Below are 20,089 nucleotides of genomic sequence, written 5' to 3' on the forward strand. Positions count from 1 at the left end.
CCATGCATTAAATTATCATCTGTGTAATATTGCCCCTTGAGAATATGGCTTAAAATTGTAAAAATCAGCTCAAACTCATTTCTACTAATTTTATTTTTAAGTAGGTGAATACACAGTGGAATAGCACATTATTTATACACTTGAATAGGAGTTAACTTTAAATTGATGGCACTCTTTATTATATTAATATATGGAGAAATCTGAGGTACTTATCCCTTTGCACGTACTGTCAGTGCCTTGGTACAGATTTCCCATGCGTCTTGGCACAGGTAAGTGTGTGTGTCCCTGCTGAATTAAGGAAGGCCGCCTCATCAATGCAACTTTAATCGTTGATTGACAGGATCTAGTTTCTAGCCTGTCCAGATTTAAAGTTCATACCTACCTTTATAAATCTGGTATTTCATTGTTCCACTTGGTGCATCCCTTTTATTGGATAATAATAGCACATATTTTTTTCTTGCGTTATTGTTAGTACAGCAAATAGGTTTTTAAAAAAAATCATTTTCTCTGTCCTTGCCCCCCCAAAAAACTTGAGCATCATTGAAGAGCTAAGATTAGACTCCTTACTCCTCCCCACCTGGCATGTTCCCCCCCTTATAGTCAGCCAAGGAACTAAAACTATTTTCATTATATTTATTACCTGGTGGAGCACAGTCTCTCTTTGACATGTATTTCTGTCAAACTGATAACAAGACAGGCTCAATTGGTATTAGGCTGAATGTCATTTATTTTATATTTTTAAGATGATTTCAACAGAGTCGTTCTGCCCAGGAAAAGGGGGCAAGAATTCTCAGACTATATCAATGCTTCATACATAGATGTAAGTATACTTACCATGGTTGTATTTTGGGTATTTACATGTATTCTTATGGATAAGTCCCAAAAATATGACTAGTTTGCTTGGTTCATGAATTTCATAAGATACAGATAGAAATGGCTCATTTGCAGACATGTCTTGTAGCTCATTTGCCCATCCAATTGTCAATTCAATGGACTAAAACACTATAAACCCACATTTTAAAACATAGTGATTAGACTTGTAAAATATTCTATTGTCTGTATGTGAAATGTGGCGGCAAGCAGCTTACATTTAGTGAGCTGAACATTCAAAAGTGGATAGTTGTTCCACAGCTTATAGTTGCAACACGATTTTGTATACAAGTGCTTGGAACAGGAATTCTACATGATGGGAGTGATGGGGAGATGGTTTATGATCTTATAATTTTGTGCTTGGCTCAGGTTTCTGTCTTTACCTCGAGTTGACTATAATGTGTATGATGTCAGAACAGTGATTATTTTCAGAACAAAAATTTAAATACCACTGGTGGCACTTTAGGCACGGTCTCAGTCTTATTTCAGTAACATGGCGCAAAGTCTTGCTAATGGAAATGAAATGGCTGAAAATTAACCCTGTTTAGCAGCAACGTTAATGTACTAAAATGTAGCTCAGTACTTGCACAGTTTCCACACATACCTTTGATTGTCACTGAACTTCTTTATTACAGGGTTATCGGCTGAAGGATTATTTTGTTGCTACTCAAGGTCCCGTTCCTCATACAGTAGAGGATTTTTGGAGAATGGTTTGGGATTGCAAGTCTCACACCATCGTGATGCTCACGGAACTCCGAGAAAGAGAGCAGGTACAATACATAAAATCACAATTAACGCCACGGACACACGTAGAATGAAGTATTTTGACTGCAATCAGTAATAGCTCAACACCTCTGCCTCCCCTTGCATTACATGTCAGAAAATATGTATGTCTTGACACTGCAAAGATCTATCAGTACTCAAAAAATAAATTAGAATAAATGGCCAGGAAAATGTTTTCAAATGTTAATTTAGTAAATAAGCCATGTAATTAAATCATTTAGAATTAAGAAATATTATGGATTAAACGGCAAAATTTTCCCAAATCTTAGTAGAAGTGCAAATGGCACATTTAGCTTATTTATATGCCAATCACGTATTCACCAATAACTTGCACAAAAGTCAGCCCTATACCTGTGCTGTGTCTGAAATCAGCACTTAATAACTTACCAAGTTACAGACACGATTGGGGGATAATAAGTCCCTCCGCCCGGTTACTGAGAGTTAAAATTGAGCAGCTCCCTTTCCGCGCCATACAACCCCAGGCTAATTGGGGTCCTTTTGCTCAGATAGGACCCTGAGCCAATATTAAAGGCCTACTGGTCGGAGTGACCGCCAGTTACACCCATGACGGAAACCTACCGGACACTCAGTGGAGTCCTCAAAAATAAAAACTTCTTTGTGGGTCCTTGCCACCCCAGGACCTCCACACCACCACCACCAACCCCCCCCCTCCCCCCCCTCCCCCACCTTCCCCGCCCAAATTACCTGAGTGCCGATGGGCAGCTTCCGGTCCACCTGATCGTCGCCTGCCAGCACATGGCCAGCTACCTCTTTATGCTGTTTCGAGCAGGCAGCAGGCCGGCAGGATGCTAATGAGGCGCAGCCGTTAAAGTCTGCCGGGCATCCCACAGAGACTCTCGGGTGGGTCACATTGTCCGCATGCCCGATACAAGACTCCCAAAACAAGCGCTCTACTCGGAGCTCCGGCACGGCAAGAGAGCCCCAGGTGGGCAGAGGAAATGCTTCAAGGACACCCTCAAAGCCTCCTTGAAAAAGTGCAACATCCCCACCGACACCTGGGAATCCCTGGCCCAAGACCGCACAAAGTGGAGGAGAAGCATCCGGGAAGGCGCCGAACACCTCGAGTCTCTTCGCCGGGAGCAAGCGGAAGCCAAGCGCAAGCAGCGCAAGGAGCGCACGTCAACCCAAGCGCCCCACCCACCCGCCCCTTCAACCACCGTCTGCCCCACCTGTGACAGAGACTGTAGGTCCCGCATTGGACTAATCAGCCACCTGCGAGCTCATTTTTAATGTGGAAGCAAGTCATTCTCAGTTCCGAGGGACTGCCTAAGAAGGAGAAGAAGATCCCACAGAAACTCTCGGGCAGGAATTGCGGCGTCTCTCTGTGTACTGGTTTACACTGTTAGGGGGAAAAATTCAGTATCGCCCCGTTTGGGGCGCCATTATTGGCCGTGCGCAAAGTTTAGCACCTGGCGCTAATTATCGCCTCCGACAGCAAACTTGGCTTTTATCGCCCCTGGAGGTGATTGGAGTGCTAAATCAGGCGTTTCACACATGTCTTAGGCCGAGGTGCGAGGCGCTTCCTCAGAGCGCTGGCGAAGCAAGGAAGGGCAAATCAAAATAAACCTGCAAAGTGCAGCTCAGTACTCAAAACTCCTTCACACAGCGTTGAATCTCTCCAGAAGTCTCTTTCTCTCTCTCTCTCTTAGAATGCATGGTGCAAAAATGTCACCGACAAAAAACGGCAGGAAGCGGTCACCTTTAAATAGCGCTCCCCTAGTCCCTTTCTGACAGCAAAACGCTCCCCTCAACCTGTCATTGCTAGCGGCAGGCGGTAAGGCAGGGGGCGCCTCTCAATATCCGGTCCGGGGCGCTAACGAGGCATTGCGCACTCGACTGACGTCACAATCTGCCGGCGCAGGAGATCGTGGTGGTAGTGTTTAGCGCCACCGCAAAATGTCTAGTTAATTTCGCGAGCGGCGCAAACATCGCCGCGCCCGGGCGCTGGTTGCTTTGTGCCCCATTAGCGCCCTCTTAAGGCGCTATCGGGAGGCATAAACAACTGAATTTCCCCCCCTTAATCTCTACGTAGTAGCAAAAGTTTAAAGCGTGCTACTGCTTTCTAACATGACCAAAAAACTTTCTATTGAAGAGTTCTGCTATGATTTTAAAAATATGCTGTAACTCATGTATTCTTTCTGCAGGAAAAGTGTTCCCAGTATTGGCCATTAGAGGGCTCTATGGCGTATGGAGCCTACACAATAGAAATGAAGAATGACCACATTTCTGATGCTTTCAGCGTCAGAGACCTCACTCTCACAAACACCCCTGTATGTATTGCTTCAGATTTTATTGTAATTATATGAATATCTCTAGAATAATAAGTTATAAATGATGGGCAGTTATTGTTTTATTTTAAAACTAATGACGCACCTTCCCGTATCCCTTGGTAATATGGTGGAGACGGATGTTTCAATAGTATAAATAGCAAAGTATTTCCCTCCCAGTCAGAAAGCCCAGGGTCTGCCTTATGATTGTTACTGGGTGAGTTTTGTCAGTTCACCTACAAGAAAGCAAGCTGTTTCATTTTGAGGGGACTAACACTGTTTCTTGTCCCGCTTGTTTTCTGATGATCATGTAATACTGACGATAAAACCTTAAGGACTCGCATTAATATAGCCCCTTACCACATCTCTCGGAAAGCTCTCAAAGCATTTAGCATGCAGTAAATTACTTTGGAAGCACAGTGACTACTATGTAGGCAAGAACAAAATCCATTCTGCACAGATCATGTTCTCACACGCAGCAATGAGATGAATAACCAGTTAATCTGGTTTTGGTGGCTTTATTTGAGGAAGTAATGTTGCCCAGAACACTGAATAAACTCCCTGCTGTTATGAACATATGAACAATGACGGACAGGTAAAGACCCTCTGGTCCATGCAGCCTGTCCCACATAATTGTGATATCTTGTGTATCACAATATATACACTTTCCACCCCACCCAAAACCATGTGATCTCCTGGGAGAGATGAAAAACCAGAATAAAATCCAGGCCAATGTAGGGAAAAAAATCTGGGAAATTCCTTTCTTACCCATCTAGGTGATCGAAACTAGTCCAGGAGATCACTTTAGCCCTGAATTCCCTGAAGTACCTACCGTTTGTAAGAGGTGATGTCTGCCCCAATCAGAAGCAAGCTCTGGCTTGAAGGAATTCAGTGAGTCGACGTCCATGGCACAAGACGGCAGCCTGTTCCAGAGGACCACTATTCTCTGGGAAAAGAACCAGCTCCTGACATCTAACCTAGATCTGGCCTTATACAACTTAAAATTGTGACCCCCTGGTCCTCCCTAACCTACTTAATTGGAACAATCTGTCAACTGGAACACAATCTATTCCCTTCAGCATTTTATAGACCTCAATAAGGTCACCCCAAAGTCTACGCATCCCTAAAGCGTAGAATCCTAAATCTTTTCACCTATCTTGATAACTAAGATGCTTTAGACTTGGAATTAGTCTAGTGGCCCTCCTCTACATCCTCTCCAAAGCCTCAATATCACCCACCTTGTGAGGAGATCAAAACTGGACACAGTATTGCTCTTTCAATGGTGTCATGGGATTTTTAACATCTGTCTGAACCATTAGAACAAAGAGATGGGCCACCTCTGACGACACAGCCCACCCTCAGCATTGTACGGGAGTGCCTGCCTAGATTATTTGTGATGATAAGAGGGATCGAAATCCTGCTGCTCAATATTAGGAATAAGTGTGTTAACACATTCACGTGAAAAACCTCTGTCTACTGTTTTAAGGAAAGTGCTTACCCTTCATTAACATAATAGACAAAAGAATTTCATATAAACACATTAATGTGTTCATTATTTTACTGCACATTACAACATGATGATTTGGGTGACAAAAAAAGTCTTTAATTTTGGAGGTATTTTTCTGGAAGAACAGTAAATTGTTCAGCCTTCCCAGGAGCAAAATGGCCACTATATTTGTAATAGGCTCATTTTCCAGAATGCTCACGAAATTCTGACAAGCCAAAGAGAGAGCGCACTGCAAATTGGTTCACATAAACTTGTGAATAGGTCGTGAAACTGAATTTCACAGATAAAACTATCTTGAGTGATTGAAAGAAATAGTATATCATTGTAGGTGCCAGCTTTCACTAAGAATAACATTTAAGACTTCCAGCTAAATTTATTTAAAAGGATGTGTGAGATTTTGTGGCACTGTGCCAGCTACTGCTGTGTGTTTTTATCTCTTCGTGTATGTCTTGCATTAGCACCAATGATATCAATAAATATAATTATGATATAATAAATATAATTCCACTAAACTGATACTTTCTTTTCACTACACAGATCCGTTACCAAACATAGAAATTACAGCACAGATAGAGGCCATTCGGCCCAATAGGTCTATGCTGGAGTTTATGCTCCACACAAGCCTCCTCTCACCTTACTTCATCTCACCCTATCAACAGACCCTTCAATTCCTTTACCCCTCATGTACCTGTCTAGCTTCCTCTTAATAATTTATAAAAATAGTTTATTCTAATAGGTATATTCAACAAGTCATAAAACTATTTATTGCACAAAGTATATCAGGAGCTATGTTAATATATTATTGTGTGTTACCAAACAGGAATTATATTACCTGTGCAGCCGACCATAAACTTAACATACAGCACAAAAGTGTCTGCGGTAGAGTATTTAATATTTCTAGGTTTTGTTAAGATGTTATGCTGATGTAATGGCTGGCCAATAGCATTTAATTAAAAAATAATAATATTGGAATTGAAATGCAGGAAAACAAGAGCAGGGTAGTTCGACAGTTCCACTTCCATGGCTGGCCTGAGATCGGCATTCCAGTCGAAGGTAAAGGGATGATAGACCTCATCGCGGCAGTCCAGAGACAGCAACAACAGTCCGGCAATCATCCAATCATAGTGCACTGCAGGTACTTCATCATGCAATATACAACCAGCGATAAAAGTGACACCAGCCTTTCTAATACAGTCTTGACTCAGAAGGGCCGGTTTTGTGGGTTTGCGTTGCTGGCTGGAAGCATCGTGCACCATCAGCACCGATTGGGAAATTGGATGAGCTTCCATCCATTAATGGGTAGAAAATAGTGAGCAGCATGGCTGCAATTTCCTGCTTTGTGTGGCTGGAGGGTGAGGCTCCCTGTCAGCAGCACCAAGTCAGAAGTTCCTCTCCCTCCAGAGAGTGAATGCTCTGTGTGATACAGTACCGGGCTTTGCAGACCAGCAGGGTTCCATTTTCAATTGCTGGCCTATTGGCTGATCCCAGTTGAAGTGGAACCATAGTTGGCCTCAGCAAAACTGAGCTTGGAAGGAGAAAACTTAACTGGGGTTTTCACTTCTCACTGAATGCAGGGATCGATGCTGAGAAGTGCACATCTGCAGAAGACATAAGGATAGGATTAGGCTGAGCAGTGATGGCCCTCCCATGATTGAGTAACCTGTCGGCACTCATTGTCTAGGCTTAGACATGAAGAATGACCATGAGGACAAAGTGCCGGTGGACTGCTGCTGCCTGTATAAACGTCCTCCAGTATGAATCATGCCTTCGGGAGAAGAGGCAATAAAATCGTAGCTGGCAGCTCTGCAATTGATTACAATAGATTTTTGATACTTTGATTTTTAAATTTACCTCCCCTCAACCAAACATAGCAACGTTGAACACCAGGGGTAGACGGACATAAATTGGGTGATATATTTCCATCATTTGCATATCTTTACAATACGCCCACCAATATATAGGCAGACTTGTATCTAGGAGCCAACATAACTCAAATGCAAAATCTAAGCCTTGGCTTTACACAGAATGGAATAACAGAACACAATTTGTCTTTAATTGTTGTGCATGTCTAAGTAGTGATGTTGCATGTAGCCAGCAAGAGCTAATTATGCAAGAAATCCTGGCATCTATTTCCATTATACTGCCTCCAAATCAGTGTCAGTATCAGGAGTGGAGTTAAGATTGAAGGATTAGGGGAGGAGTTGAAGGTCAGATTTGGCCGACTTGGTACAACACAGTCAAGCTGCCATCCTCCAATGCCGTGTTACTGTTCGCATCAGACTCAAAACAGCAGCGCAATTGCGATTGGGAATTTAAAAGTTAAAGTGAGTAAATTATTTGCAGTCAGTTTTGGCCGAGTCTTGATATATAAAATTGGCCAACCTCAAAGCGATTTGTGGGATGGTGGGGGGGGGGGCGGTGGTGGGTGTGGGTGTTGGAATCATGACCTCCCACTGGCTCTGCCACTGGTCAGTATAAAACCTGCCCCACAGGTAAGTTTACTTGGGGCTAGAATTGATTCAAAGTGCAGAAATTGCACACTTCACAATGTTACGTGTTGGATGGATTTCAGAAGATTTTGGGTCTGTTCTGACCTACAATTGACAGCACAAGTATTGGAGTAAGCCACTGTTAATTTACTGTGGAGTTGTTCCCCCACAGGATTAATTTACTAAATGCTAGGATTGAGAATCAATTAGTACAAGACAAATGTGGACTCTAATATTGTGTAAAGCATTCTTTAATCCACAAAATCCATATTTTCCACTGGGTCAGCAGCAGGAAATAGCACTGTTAACAACCATTACTTATTCATTCTAGAAAATCGAGTGGCATTTAAAGTTTTACTGTGTCAAGTGGGAATACTTCCTCTCATGTTTGCTTTAAAAGGATTTAGCTTTCTCTAAATCACTTTGGTAGATGGTGAAGTATGGCTACAAGCACAATAGTGTTGCAAGTTTTATACTCTCATCGTTTCTGCACGCAGTATCTTTTTTTTCAACTGTCATCCTTTGTAAAAAAAAATCTTTGAAACTTTTTTTCACTTTGCATTGCATTCAAGTCAAACTATATAACATCAAATCCAATGATGTTTATCACAAAGATATAAGGCACAAATTCTGTAATCTGTCAAAAAAACTAACTCGTAATTTGCATTTTCTTTTGCTGTAGGGAGGGGAAGCGAGGCCACGACTCCTGCTCCTCCTGGCCCCACAAAGGAAAGATTCCCACCCAATTAGCTTGGAGGGCCCCTTCATCTTCCCGACAGCTACTGACCTGCCTTCATCTAGTGGGCAAACTATGGCAACTTCCCTGCTCAGGCCATAGTTAAAATTCCATCTGGGCCCCATTTTGGGACCCCAATTTGCATAAATGTATGAGGCTCCCACTGGGTGGGGTGGTTTCAAATTCCTCCTTTATTTTGAATTATATAATGCTGACAGCTCCATGAAAGTAGTGGAGAAAGCAATTTCAGACACGTGCTAGTTTGCCATAACATTATTTTCAGACTATTAAAGGTGCCTTCTCCCCTCCCCCCTCCCCACACACTCATTGAGATCTGAAAAACCATGAGGGGAAAAATTTAAAAACCACTGTTTTTCCACCAAAGGTCACTTGTGGAGTTTTCCAGTTGCTCTCTGAGTTTTGAAGCTGTGGAAGTTTAATTCGTGCTGCTTTTAACATTAATCTTCCAGCATTATACAGCAAACTAGAATGTGCATTATATTCATTAGATTATTAAGAACAAGATTAAGAAAAGTTGACAAGAACGATGTAGAATCCAATCAAGGTGGTTTACTATTTAAATGAGACTTGAATCTATTTATTTTGCAGTGCCGGTGCTGGCAGGACAGGTACATTTATTGCATTGAGTAACATCCTGGAGCGAGTGAAAGCTGAAGGCCTTCTAGATGTTTTCCAGACTGTTAAGAGCTTACGAATGCAACGGCCACATATGGTGCAGACATTGGTATGACATTTTCTGATTTGGATTTCCTAAAGCATAAATGAACTTGAAGCAAAACATAATGCTGATCATTTAAAAAAAAATATTGTAAATCATCAACTATATTTTTAATTTCTTTAAGAAAGTGTTTTTCTTTTTTCATTGCAGGAGCAGTACGATTTCTGCTACAAGGTGGTACAAGATTTTCTAGACATACACTCCGACTATGCCAACTTCAAATAAATATGTTTGCCTTACAGATTTTTTTTTACCTTTTAAATTGTTAGCTGACAGGCCAGTAAAGCATCTTTTGTACATTAAATTATCAAGAATTTATTTTGTATTTTGCTATGCACTTGTTGTCTAGAAGAATATTACTAATAAGTTGAAGGTCTTTCCTTTATTGTCGTGTAACTGTGCTTTTGAAGTATTTAGGTTACAGTAATTGGGGAGTCATGCTTCTGTTAGGAGTCATTTGATATTTTTAACAATGACTAAACGGAGTACATTTACTGTCTCTCTCACACTCCTAATAGAGCATTATTTAAACAGAAATCTTTTATATGTCATTATCAATTACATTTTATTTTGAATCTTGAATGTACAGAAGTTTGAATCCGATCTACTGAAAAAAACCTTTATTTGCTTTGTGAGAATACCATCAATGTTTGACCCCCTCAAAGTGTTACATAATGTGAATTTATACTGTGCATTGGAGTTTGCATTATTTTCAAAAGGTTGGGTGTGATGCATATATAATAGATATATTTTTATATGAAAAGTTTACAGTGTTAAATGTTAGTTGCATATCATGCATTTTGACATTGTTTTGGCTTACCTAACAAGTCTGTTCTTAAACATGTTTAATGACAATGCACTGTTGTCCAGAAGTTACTCTTTTTATATATTTATTTTTAAAATTACTCCTGCTCCTTCGCGCCCCACAGAAATAACCCGCCCCCGCCCCCTTACAATCATGACTCCTTCACCCCCTTGCTGTCGGCTGGGACAGCCCAAAATTGGCCAGGCTTAATCTGGCGAGCTGCATCAGGACACCTGTTTGGCTTCCCGCATCTCGCCAGTCTGACGTAAATGAGGCCGGGGCCTCAAACTCATGGCTGTCTCTATGCCACTGCGACAGGCGGCCGATTGCCACCCTCCACCGATCAGCCTCCCAAAATTCAAAATCCATCCCCTGGTCGTTATGGATCATTGTCACACCACTACTACACACAAAATTGAGGGCATGTTTTAAATAAGTATAAAACTCTCTATAACCCATAAACTTTGTAAATTCATTAAAATGGTATTGCTGTAACTTTTGTTTTGTTAAAATATGCCCATTTTATCCACAGTTCCATACTTGCACTTATAGAATGATAATCCTTCCCAATAGAAAATGTTAAAAACGCAGCAGGTTGATGAGCATCTGAAAGAGGACGATTAACACTGGGTGTGACAGTTCTTCAGAAGTTTTTTATCTCTAATAAACCAAATATCTATTATGAGCAGTTTCAGTATTAAATGGGACTTCATTGAACAGTCACAATCATTTTCAGTGTTAGGAAGGAGTGAAAGAATAATTTGATATATTTACAGTCAATGAGAGATGCCAATTTAAAGAAGCGCAATTGCCAATTATTTTGAATCAAGCCAAACAATATCCGATATGGACACTACTGGATTCCATTTAGGTCCTGTGCAAATAAACTCAGGAAATAAGATGAAGATAAAATTGAAATTAAATTAGTTCTGCTTTTTGTTGGACTGCCAGAGATGTGGAGAAAATGATGAACTACAGGAACCAAGCAAGTCTTTTGAAAATTGAGAGGAAAAAGTGAAGTTGTTTTTCACTGGTGCCGTTTATCACCAAATGATTCAGAATGCTACTGGATCTCTTGTTGCCATCATAGAACGTTACAGTACAGAAACGGGCCATTTGGTCCATGCTGATGTTTCTTCACAGGAGCTACCAAGCCTAAATCCACTCTCATGCTCCCTCTCTATACCCTTTAATATTCCTCTTTTTCAAACAGCTTTCTAATTCCCTTCTAAAAGAACTTATGCACTCTGCTTCAGCAACAGTTTGTGGCAGAAAATTCCGCACCATCTGTGTAATTATTTTTCTAATATCCATTTTGTTTTCCTAATTTGTCTCTAAGTTCCTTTTTATCTTTGTGATTATCTTAAATTTAGATGATCTTGTTATCAACCACTGTAAACAATCATTATCTATCTTATAACTATTCATGATCTTGAAGATGGCCATCAGGTTATTTTTTTAACCTTTTCGGCTCTAGCAAAGGAAAAGCCCTAATTTCTCAAGTCTATAACATCCTGGTGAATCTACCCTATCCGTTGCTTTTCTATCCTTCCTGTAATGGGGTTTCCAAAGCTCAACACAATACTCCAACTGCAGCCTAGTTAAAGGGGGGATTTGAACTCTCTTTGCTCGGTAGGAAAGGAGTGGTGGAGCAGTGAAAATAGAGCGATTCTGCTTCCTGCTCCATTTCTGCCGATATCCTATTTTAACACCATTGGTTTTGATGGCAGATGAGGTGCCCACCAGACACGGGCAGGAGCTTCGTGCATAAATGCAAATCGGGGTCCTATGATGACAAGAGACCCCAGTGGCATTTTAACTGCCTGGTCTGAAGGCAGCGGAGACCTTCCAAGAGGAGTACTCCTCTGATCCCATGATGAAAGTCTGGGTCCTTGCTTTCCCAAGCTCACCCGCGGGACCCTGCCAAACACCCGCCTCCGTCGTAAATGACGTGTGTGCTGGTGAGCCTTCCTGTATTGCCATCAGATGGCCTCTAGGCCGCCAGCACATCCTCTCCCCCACTCCAGCTAGCTGCTGCTTTCCAGCCTTTTCAGGCAGGCAACTGACCCGTGACGTATAGATAAACCTGAGAGTTAAAATACCCTTGGCCTGAAATTTATGCCAGTGGGTATGTGTCACGCTTGCCCTGCCCACTCAAAACCCACTTCAGGTTAAACTGCATCCCAAAGTCTTGTACATGTTAAACATTACCTCTTTGCTTCTGTATTCTGTGCCTCTAGTTGCAAAACCAAGGATTATATTTGCCTTTTTTATGGCCTTGCCTACTTGCTCTGATACCTTTAATGACATGTGTATCTGCACGCCAAGGTCTTTCTGCTTACATACTTCATTTAAAATCTTACCATTTAAGGTGTATTTCCTTTCCCTATCCTTACTTCCACAATTTATTACTTCATATTTTTCTACATTGAACTGAATCTGCCACCTATCTGCCCATTCTGCAAACGTCTGTCCTCCTGTAATCTTTCACAATCCTTGTCACAATTTGCCACACATAATTTAGTGTTATTTGCAAATTTCAATATTGTTCCCTCAATTACTGTCCATAATATTTGTGTATTGTAAATAACAATGGCTCCATTACACCACTCACCACATCTTTTCAGTTGAAGAAGCTATTTGTTACTCCTACTCTGCTTTCTGCTCGCCAACCATCACTATCTATGTGGTCACATTTCCCCTTAATTCTGTGTGTCATTATCTTTGTCATAAGTTTGCTATGTGAAATCTTATCAAATACTTTTTGAAAATCCATATAAACTACATCCACTGCATTTAGTTTACCTATCCTCTCTTATTTATTTAAAGCAATCTATAAGGTTTGTCAAGCATGACCTGCCTTTACGAAATCTGTGCTGCTTGGCTCTGATTAGCTCATGTTTCTCCAAATGCTCATCTCCAATTCTCTTAGTTTGTTAACATGAAACCTATGCATGAAATTTATCAAAAGTTCAAGCTTCAGGCTGTTTGCACTTGGAATCATCTACAAATATAGCCACAGCATTTCCCAATAGTACACAGGAACTGATAAAAAAAATAGTTTCTACAACTATATTTTGGAGGCCTAGTAGATTACATTTAAATAATTGAAAAGTTTGTTGAATAAAAATTAAGCAAATCTTTCAGTATCCTTGATTTTCAAATTGGTCATAGACGTTGGAAAAAATCTTTTTATTATCTAATTGTAAATCTATCATTAAAATACAATTTTCAGATTTTTTGAATGAATTAAAAAGCTACTGATAACTTTATAACTTTTGTTGGGCATATTTAAGATCCTACAGAATGTTCAGTTCATCTGATGTATTACAGGACCATAGAAACACATCCAGTTCATGGGTCTATTCAAAAAACTTGTGAATTTGTTCAGAAATTGTTCTTCACACACTATCATCTGCAGATGTGGTTCTTCATAAACTGTGGAGTTGCAGAAATGGCTGAATATCACTTTTAAGTATTCAAAAGGAACATACTATTCATTAAATTTTACTGACTTGCAAATTCCAATTGTATCTGTAGTACACCATGTACACCATGCTCCATTGCTACTGATTTAGTTTCTTCAGTGATTGCTTTAATTTTACTTGGAACTTTGTTCTTATTCTGCTTAGCTCTTCCCATCACTGCCCACCAACTCTCTCTGAGAGGTGGTTTGCTAAAGCCACTTGGGTTGACTCATCTTCCTTCCTTTCCCCTTCTTCTTTGCCCCAAAATAAGGAAATCGCCAAGTCAGTAATCAAAATGTAATTCTTACAATAATTACTCTTTCCTTAATGTCCTTATTATATAGTGAGGTAAAACATCATAGTACCTTGTTTTCTTTCTTGTTCGTCAAGGTGAGGGATGTTAGTTCAGGCGGGGTGCGGGGGGTGGAATTCATTCCATTTCAGGCACCCAGGGTGTCAATGTTTTAGTGCCCAGTTTCGGCCGTGAAGGCAGCAATGCACCGCAATGCGTGCCCAAACCAGGAGGCCCAAGGCCAGCCCGAATTTGGGCCTCATCCAAATAATGTGGGGGTGCTGCTGGCACCTGTCACGCCTCCACAGGCAGTTCGCCATCTGCTGGTTTGAATTTCAGGCTGCCTGCCATGCCGGCAGTAAGCCTTCAGGTAAGTGCCCGGTGGTGGGGGCTGTGTGTGCCGGGGAGGGAGGGGTTGGAAGGAGAATGAGAGGGGGGCTGATCGCATGCTGGCAGCAGCTCTCAAGAGGGGCGTGGAGCCAGGAGGAGCACTCCTGCTCCATTGGAACATTTTTCAAACTCACCTTTTGTTGCCAGCTGCTGCTTAGGCCGCAGCGGCCATTGAAGAATCCTGTGTGGGGCAGGCCTGATACTCGCCCCACTTATTGCAGAACAATTTTGGTGAGGGGGCCTAATATAGCCCTCATTTACAAATATAAGAGACCTAGCACCTGTTTTAGGCAGCCTCCAGGGATGACTGAAAAATAGCCCGTCTAACTTCAGTGATGTGTGGCCTTGTAAGGGGCAAGCAGATTGAAAACTAGTGTAAGTCCGGGATCCAGCAAAGTTTGCGGCTGTTCAGCCAGAATGGCCAATGTATTTAGATGAGAATCTATTTAGTCACAAGATTAGCTTAACATGGGGTCCTGCTGAAGATCCATTATCAAATGTACTTTTCCTTATAGGTTTCTATCACTCTAGTTTTAAAATACTTTGAGATAATGTAAATTTGTACTGTGTTGGATGCATTCTATTTAAAAAAGAAATACTAGCCTACAAAATTAATTTGCAATCTATAACCTTCATCCATAATACGTGTGACTTTTTTAATTATGATCTGCAAATTACTATACTGAGGGAATTGAAAAGCCACACCACCAAATTTCTTTATATGTAAATAAGCACATCTGAGTGAAAAACAATCTATTTTTAAAAATGTTTTCAAGAGGATAGAGAGAATCAATATTTCATATTAGGTATGTGATTAATATTAAAAGCAAACACAATTCTTTCTTCTGTTACTTTTAGTTTGTATGGTTTTGATACCTTAGTGTATCAATTAGGTTTTCTCTTGCAGATCATTATATAGTGAGCTGTCTCTTATAATGGGTTGGACATTCTCACCCTTTGATATTCCCCTTTTCTGTTATCAAGCATAAAGCATGAAAATCATGCACACACAGCTATAGCTATACCTTGTTCTTCCTTTTCAACTAAATTGGCCACTTGAAAATATGCCTAGGTTATTTATTTAAACTCTTGTTTTTACTTGGCATGCCTGAGAATGACTTTGTGCATTTTATAATATCTACTTCCGCTGTGCCACAGTTGCTTAGGGAAGCATGCATGAATTAATTAAGCATGAATGTGATTTAACAATGAAAAGTAAATGCATTGCCATATTTTTAATAAACTGTGGGTACTGTTACACCCAACCTTTAAGAGAAGCTACAGGCAAACAAGCTTGTAAATCTGAAAGCACACTATGTGTATACTGCCATTTATTACTGTTAGTCTACCCAGTGAACTGCTTTCTGTGCAATATGCAACTGAATAATTTGTATGTAGGATGTATACAGTTAAATCAATGATAATAACAAATATAGATTTAATGTGGAATGCTTTATTGTGCTCATTGTGTTTATAAAGTGCTAATGTATTTTTCAATTTTTTAATACTTTTCAGATGAGTTTTCTTTGCTTTACATTAAGGTGCATAAGACAGTACTTATAAAAGGCCAAATAGTGATGAGAGAAAACTTCTGATCATTTCATCTAGATCAGTCACTGAGTGACTAAAGCTATTTGAAAGATACAGCTCCTCATCTGCCCCATTTCTGCATCAACTTCTATTGCAAACTGAATCTAGTAGTGTTTTGTTTGCAGCGGGTGACACCCATTTGTAGCTTGTGAAATTCCCAAGTGACAATGCCGATAACACTGTATTTACCCCAATATTTTGCTCTGTGCAAATTAGCAAGTGTGTTGTTTGTAAATGTGTTTACAAATTTGTTAACATAAATGCACAGATGAAAATATGGGGATTAGTAATGTGGTAATCAGAGTGATCAGCACAGTTCAATATCCAGGTTCATTCAGACTTGGAAATCTACTCCTTTTAGCCCAAAGGCAATGTAGGAAAGTCAGCAAGTATGGGAAATATGGCCACCTCCTGCCCTGACTTCCCATCCTCCAATAGTCATCGCACCCCTGCGCAGAAGGTTTTTTTCCTATTGCACTGACTATTATATACTGACCAGCTGAAAAAATTTGGAAAAATACATACATATTACCTGATCAAGCACAGTATTCTAATTATTTTTAAACACCTCTTCTGTGTTTTTCCCCCTCTTAAAAATGGTCAATCCCCTCAGACAGTTCCCTGCACAGTGGCCAAAATAAATATGGGAGTTGACTTCAGGAGGGCAGGAGCAGTTGGAGAAGGTGACGACATTTTTTGGATGCAAATAATTCAGTACAGGAGTCCGTGTGTCTTTTTTTTATGGCGAGGCCTCCAAAGCATTTCAAGCTATTAACCAAGTTCTGAGGTTTGTCTCGGGCAATTCTGGAGTCCAGACAGGCTTTCGGAATACAGCAAGCTTTAGCAGAGTTTGGAACATCTAATCTTCCAAATAGATGTTGGGTTTATCAAAATTAGAATGTAAGTCTGATGTCCAGCTTTAGAGTATTATATCAGTATGATGAAGTAGCATTGTTGGCATTGTTGATTGGCACCCGTTACTAAAGCTGCAGGATAGGACAGCCCGTTATCTGTCCTCAGAGCTGTCCTACTGTAATCTATCTCAGTCCAAGTACCCAGAGTAAGCTCCAGTGGAGCAACTCTGCCCATTAATTTAAATTGGGTTTTATGAAAGAATATGACATGATATCAGGAGTATTGCACTGTTTTAACAAATGTAAATATGTAGTGGATGAAAGTGTTTATTGCAGTGTTTTTTTCACCATATTTTGTATTGCTTTGGAAATTCCAAAACAGGCAGAACTAGACAAAACTTTTGTGTCTTTCCACAATAATGTATATCAGGTTACAATTATAAACATTTGGTCTGATTAGACCAAGTGTGAACGAAAGGGAAAAATGCTGGTACTTAAATTACAGAATTCCTTTCGTTTGGCCTTTTATAAGTCTATATTGTACTTCTTTCAAATAAAAAAAAGAGATTCTGTGTATTTCTGTTTGAAGTTATGTAATTAGGTATTTGGTCTTGAGACCTTTCTCATTGCACTAATCTACTGACTGTTGTGCTTCAAAACTGCGCAGAATACATAAAGATCACTGTTTTGATTTTGAATATGTGAAATTAGCCTGAAATTAAAACATATGTATGCAAAAACAGATCCTGTATCTTTAATTTGCAAAATGTATTGTATAGGGATTCCATATTTTTTGATGGTACAACAATAATCATTTTAAAAAGTGTTCATGTACAGATGATATTTTGGAATAGCATTACTCTGGTTATTTGCTCTTGGAAATCTATTCATCTTTGTAAAAAGGCTTTGTTCTGGTTATCAAAAGTATTTGTTTGATATATGTTATCAAGATTATAAGAAATATAATCAAATAGGGGAAGATTAATTGTCATTTTCCAGATCACAATATATTAGCCCCAATATTATGCCATCCCTAAAATGATCCATGAATACTGTTTTAAGTGTTTCTTTTTGTTGAAATATGATTATGTATTACAAGACAGTTATTAATGTATTGCAAAATCTGTGTTAAGTTGCAATTTATGCCATTTTACAAGCTAGCATGCTCATGTTTTGTTCATGGTGGCCAACTGCCATCTTAATGTTATTTATCCAGTTTTGCTAAATGATATTTTTGCAGTTCGAATCCATTAATAAATGGCAAACAAGAATCTTAATAAGTTACCCTTATGTGTGTGCGTGTGTTTATGTTTTATCATATTGATCTAGTTCCTCCAGAGACGAACATATGCCAACATTTGCTGGCCAACAGATTAGAATATGCCACAGTGAGCATGGCAACGAATCAGAAGCAGCGAGCCAATGGCAATGTAAAAACCTATTGTGATGTATGTGATGCTACTCAGTATTTGTTAGATGAAACTCTTTGCTACGATTCTGGACCAGAGTATTAGCTTGCAATAATGCGATGCTATCGCCAGACAGTTATCCAAGTAAATGTTAAGATGGGTATACAATAAAGAGTATAGTTTGAACCTCTTTTCAAGTTCTACAGATAAGGCTATTGTCCTCTGTTACGAAAATGTGTATACCTTTACCCACCCTAATATAAAAGTGAGTTATTATAAAACAAAGTACAAAATAAGTTACAAAGGCAAAATACTGCAGATGCTAGTAATCTGAAATATAAAAAGAAAATGCTGGCAGTATCTGTGGAGAGAGAAGCAGAGTTAACGTTTCAGGTCAATGATCTTTTGTCAGAACTGGAAAATGTTATAGATGTAACAGGTTTTAAGCAAGTACAGAGTCAGAGAAAGGGTGGGGGGAGGGGGGAACGAACAAAAGAGAAGGTCTGTGATAGGGTGGAAGGCAGAAGAGATTAAATGACAAAAGGGATGATGGTACATGGCAAAAGGGGGTGGTAATGGGACAAGTAAAGAAACAAAAGATAGGTCTAGAGGAGCTGAAAATGGCAACAACAGAATCATTACCAGCACCTGCTGTCTGGAAAAAATGGAAGCAATGGTTATGATCTGAAATTGTTGAACTCGATATTAAGTCCAGAAGGTTGTAAAGTGCTTAATCGAAAGATGAGGTGCTGTTCCTCAAGCTTCCGTTGAGCTTCACTGGAACAGTGCTGAAGACAGAGAGTTCGGAGTGGGATGGGATGGAGAATTAAAATGGCTCGCCCTTGCGGACTGAACGTAAGTGTTCAGCAAAGCGCTCACCCAATCTGCGTTTGATCTCCCCAATGTAGAGGAGACTGCATCGTGAGCAGTGAATACAGTATACTAGATTGAAAGAAATGCAAGTAAATCACTGTGTCACCTGAAAGGAGTGTTTGGAGCCCTGGACGGTGGGAAGGGAGATGGTGAAAGGGCAGGTGTTGCATCTCCTGCGCTTGCACAGAAAGGTGCCGTGGGAAGGGGAGGGGGTGTTGGTGTTGAAGAGTGGACCAGAGTGTTGTGGAGGGAACGGTCCCTTCGGAATGCTGAAAGGGGAGGGAAGGGGTGTCTTGTTTTGCACACTTTGTACAAAAATAATAACTTGCAGGACAACGGAGTATAACAGTTTAACTCTTTTATTAAGCATTAGGTCTGATGGTCTTACTCATATCAGCACCGTGGGGAAAAGCCTGGCATTAGGACCCCTAGCCTGGGTCTTCAAAACAATAGTAGTCCTTACAGATGCCTGCAGGCAAATGACAACTCAGCATGTGATCACGTGAATATAATAGGTATTCCTTACAGATGCCTGCGTGCCAATGATAATTCAATTTGCAAATGTTACATCCCCTTTCTTTTAAAAGAAAAATGTTATGCATTACTTTTAAACCTTCTACATAATGTTCTCGGTAGCATAAACATATAAGCAAACTCAGCATTTAACTAGCACTGAAAACATCTCAATGTTTCAATAATGATGTACAGTTTTTTTAGGGCAGCGATCCGCCTACACCCTTTGACAGTTCACAAGTCAAGGATAACTCTAGGCTTGACCTCTCGTCCCGACCTTGTGTGGTATGAAACTGAGCATGCTCCTGAATCGGTCAACAATTCAGGTTCAGGTTTAGGTTCAGGTAAGTATGATGTGTTTTGTGTATTGCTCTGTTCATCACACTCTGTTGAGCTGATCCTCTCATCGGAATGACGGTGTTGTTCCTTGGTGTTCAGGAGGTGCCTGCGATCGCGGCGGTACACCTGTCCTTCTGGGGTGCGG

The 20,089-nt window shown here is 40.3% G+C and overlaps 1 protein-coding gene across 2 annotated transcripts in view; it reads left to right on the forward strand.

Annotated features, from left to right (window-relative positions):
• The window catches only part of ptprea (protein tyrosine phosphatase receptor type Ea), a 355,733-nt gene extending 337,639 nt beyond the window's left edge, over positions 1 to 18,094 (forward strand). For both annotated transcript variants that reach the window (XM_085994684.1, XM_085994685.1), the window contains 6 exons: positions 744 to 820; positions 1,506 to 1,640; positions 3,819 to 3,944; positions 6,432 to 6,583; positions 9,283 to 9,418; positions 9,563 to 18,094. In XM_085994684.1, coding sequence (XP_085850810.1) covers positions 744 to 820; positions 1,506 to 1,640; positions 3,819 to 3,944; positions 6,432 to 6,583; positions 9,283 to 9,418; positions 9,563 to 9,637 — 701 coding nt within the window. In that variant the 3' untranslated portion in view covers positions 9,638 to 18,094. The remainder of the gene's footprint in view (positions 1 to 743; positions 821 to 1,505; positions 1,641 to 3,818; positions 3,945 to 6,431; positions 6,584 to 9,282; positions 9,419 to 9,562) is intronic.
• Positions 18,095 to 20,089: the final 1,995 nt, after the last annotated feature.

Source organism: Somniosus microcephalus, chromosome 8 (genome assembly GCF_052327205.1).
Source record: "Somniosus microcephalus isolate GS21.2 chromosome 8, FLI_Smic_1.0, whole genome shotgun sequence".
Classification (NCBI taxonomy): Eukaryota; Metazoa; Chordata; class Chondrichthyes; order Squaliformes; family Somniosidae; genus Somniosus; species Somniosus microcephalus.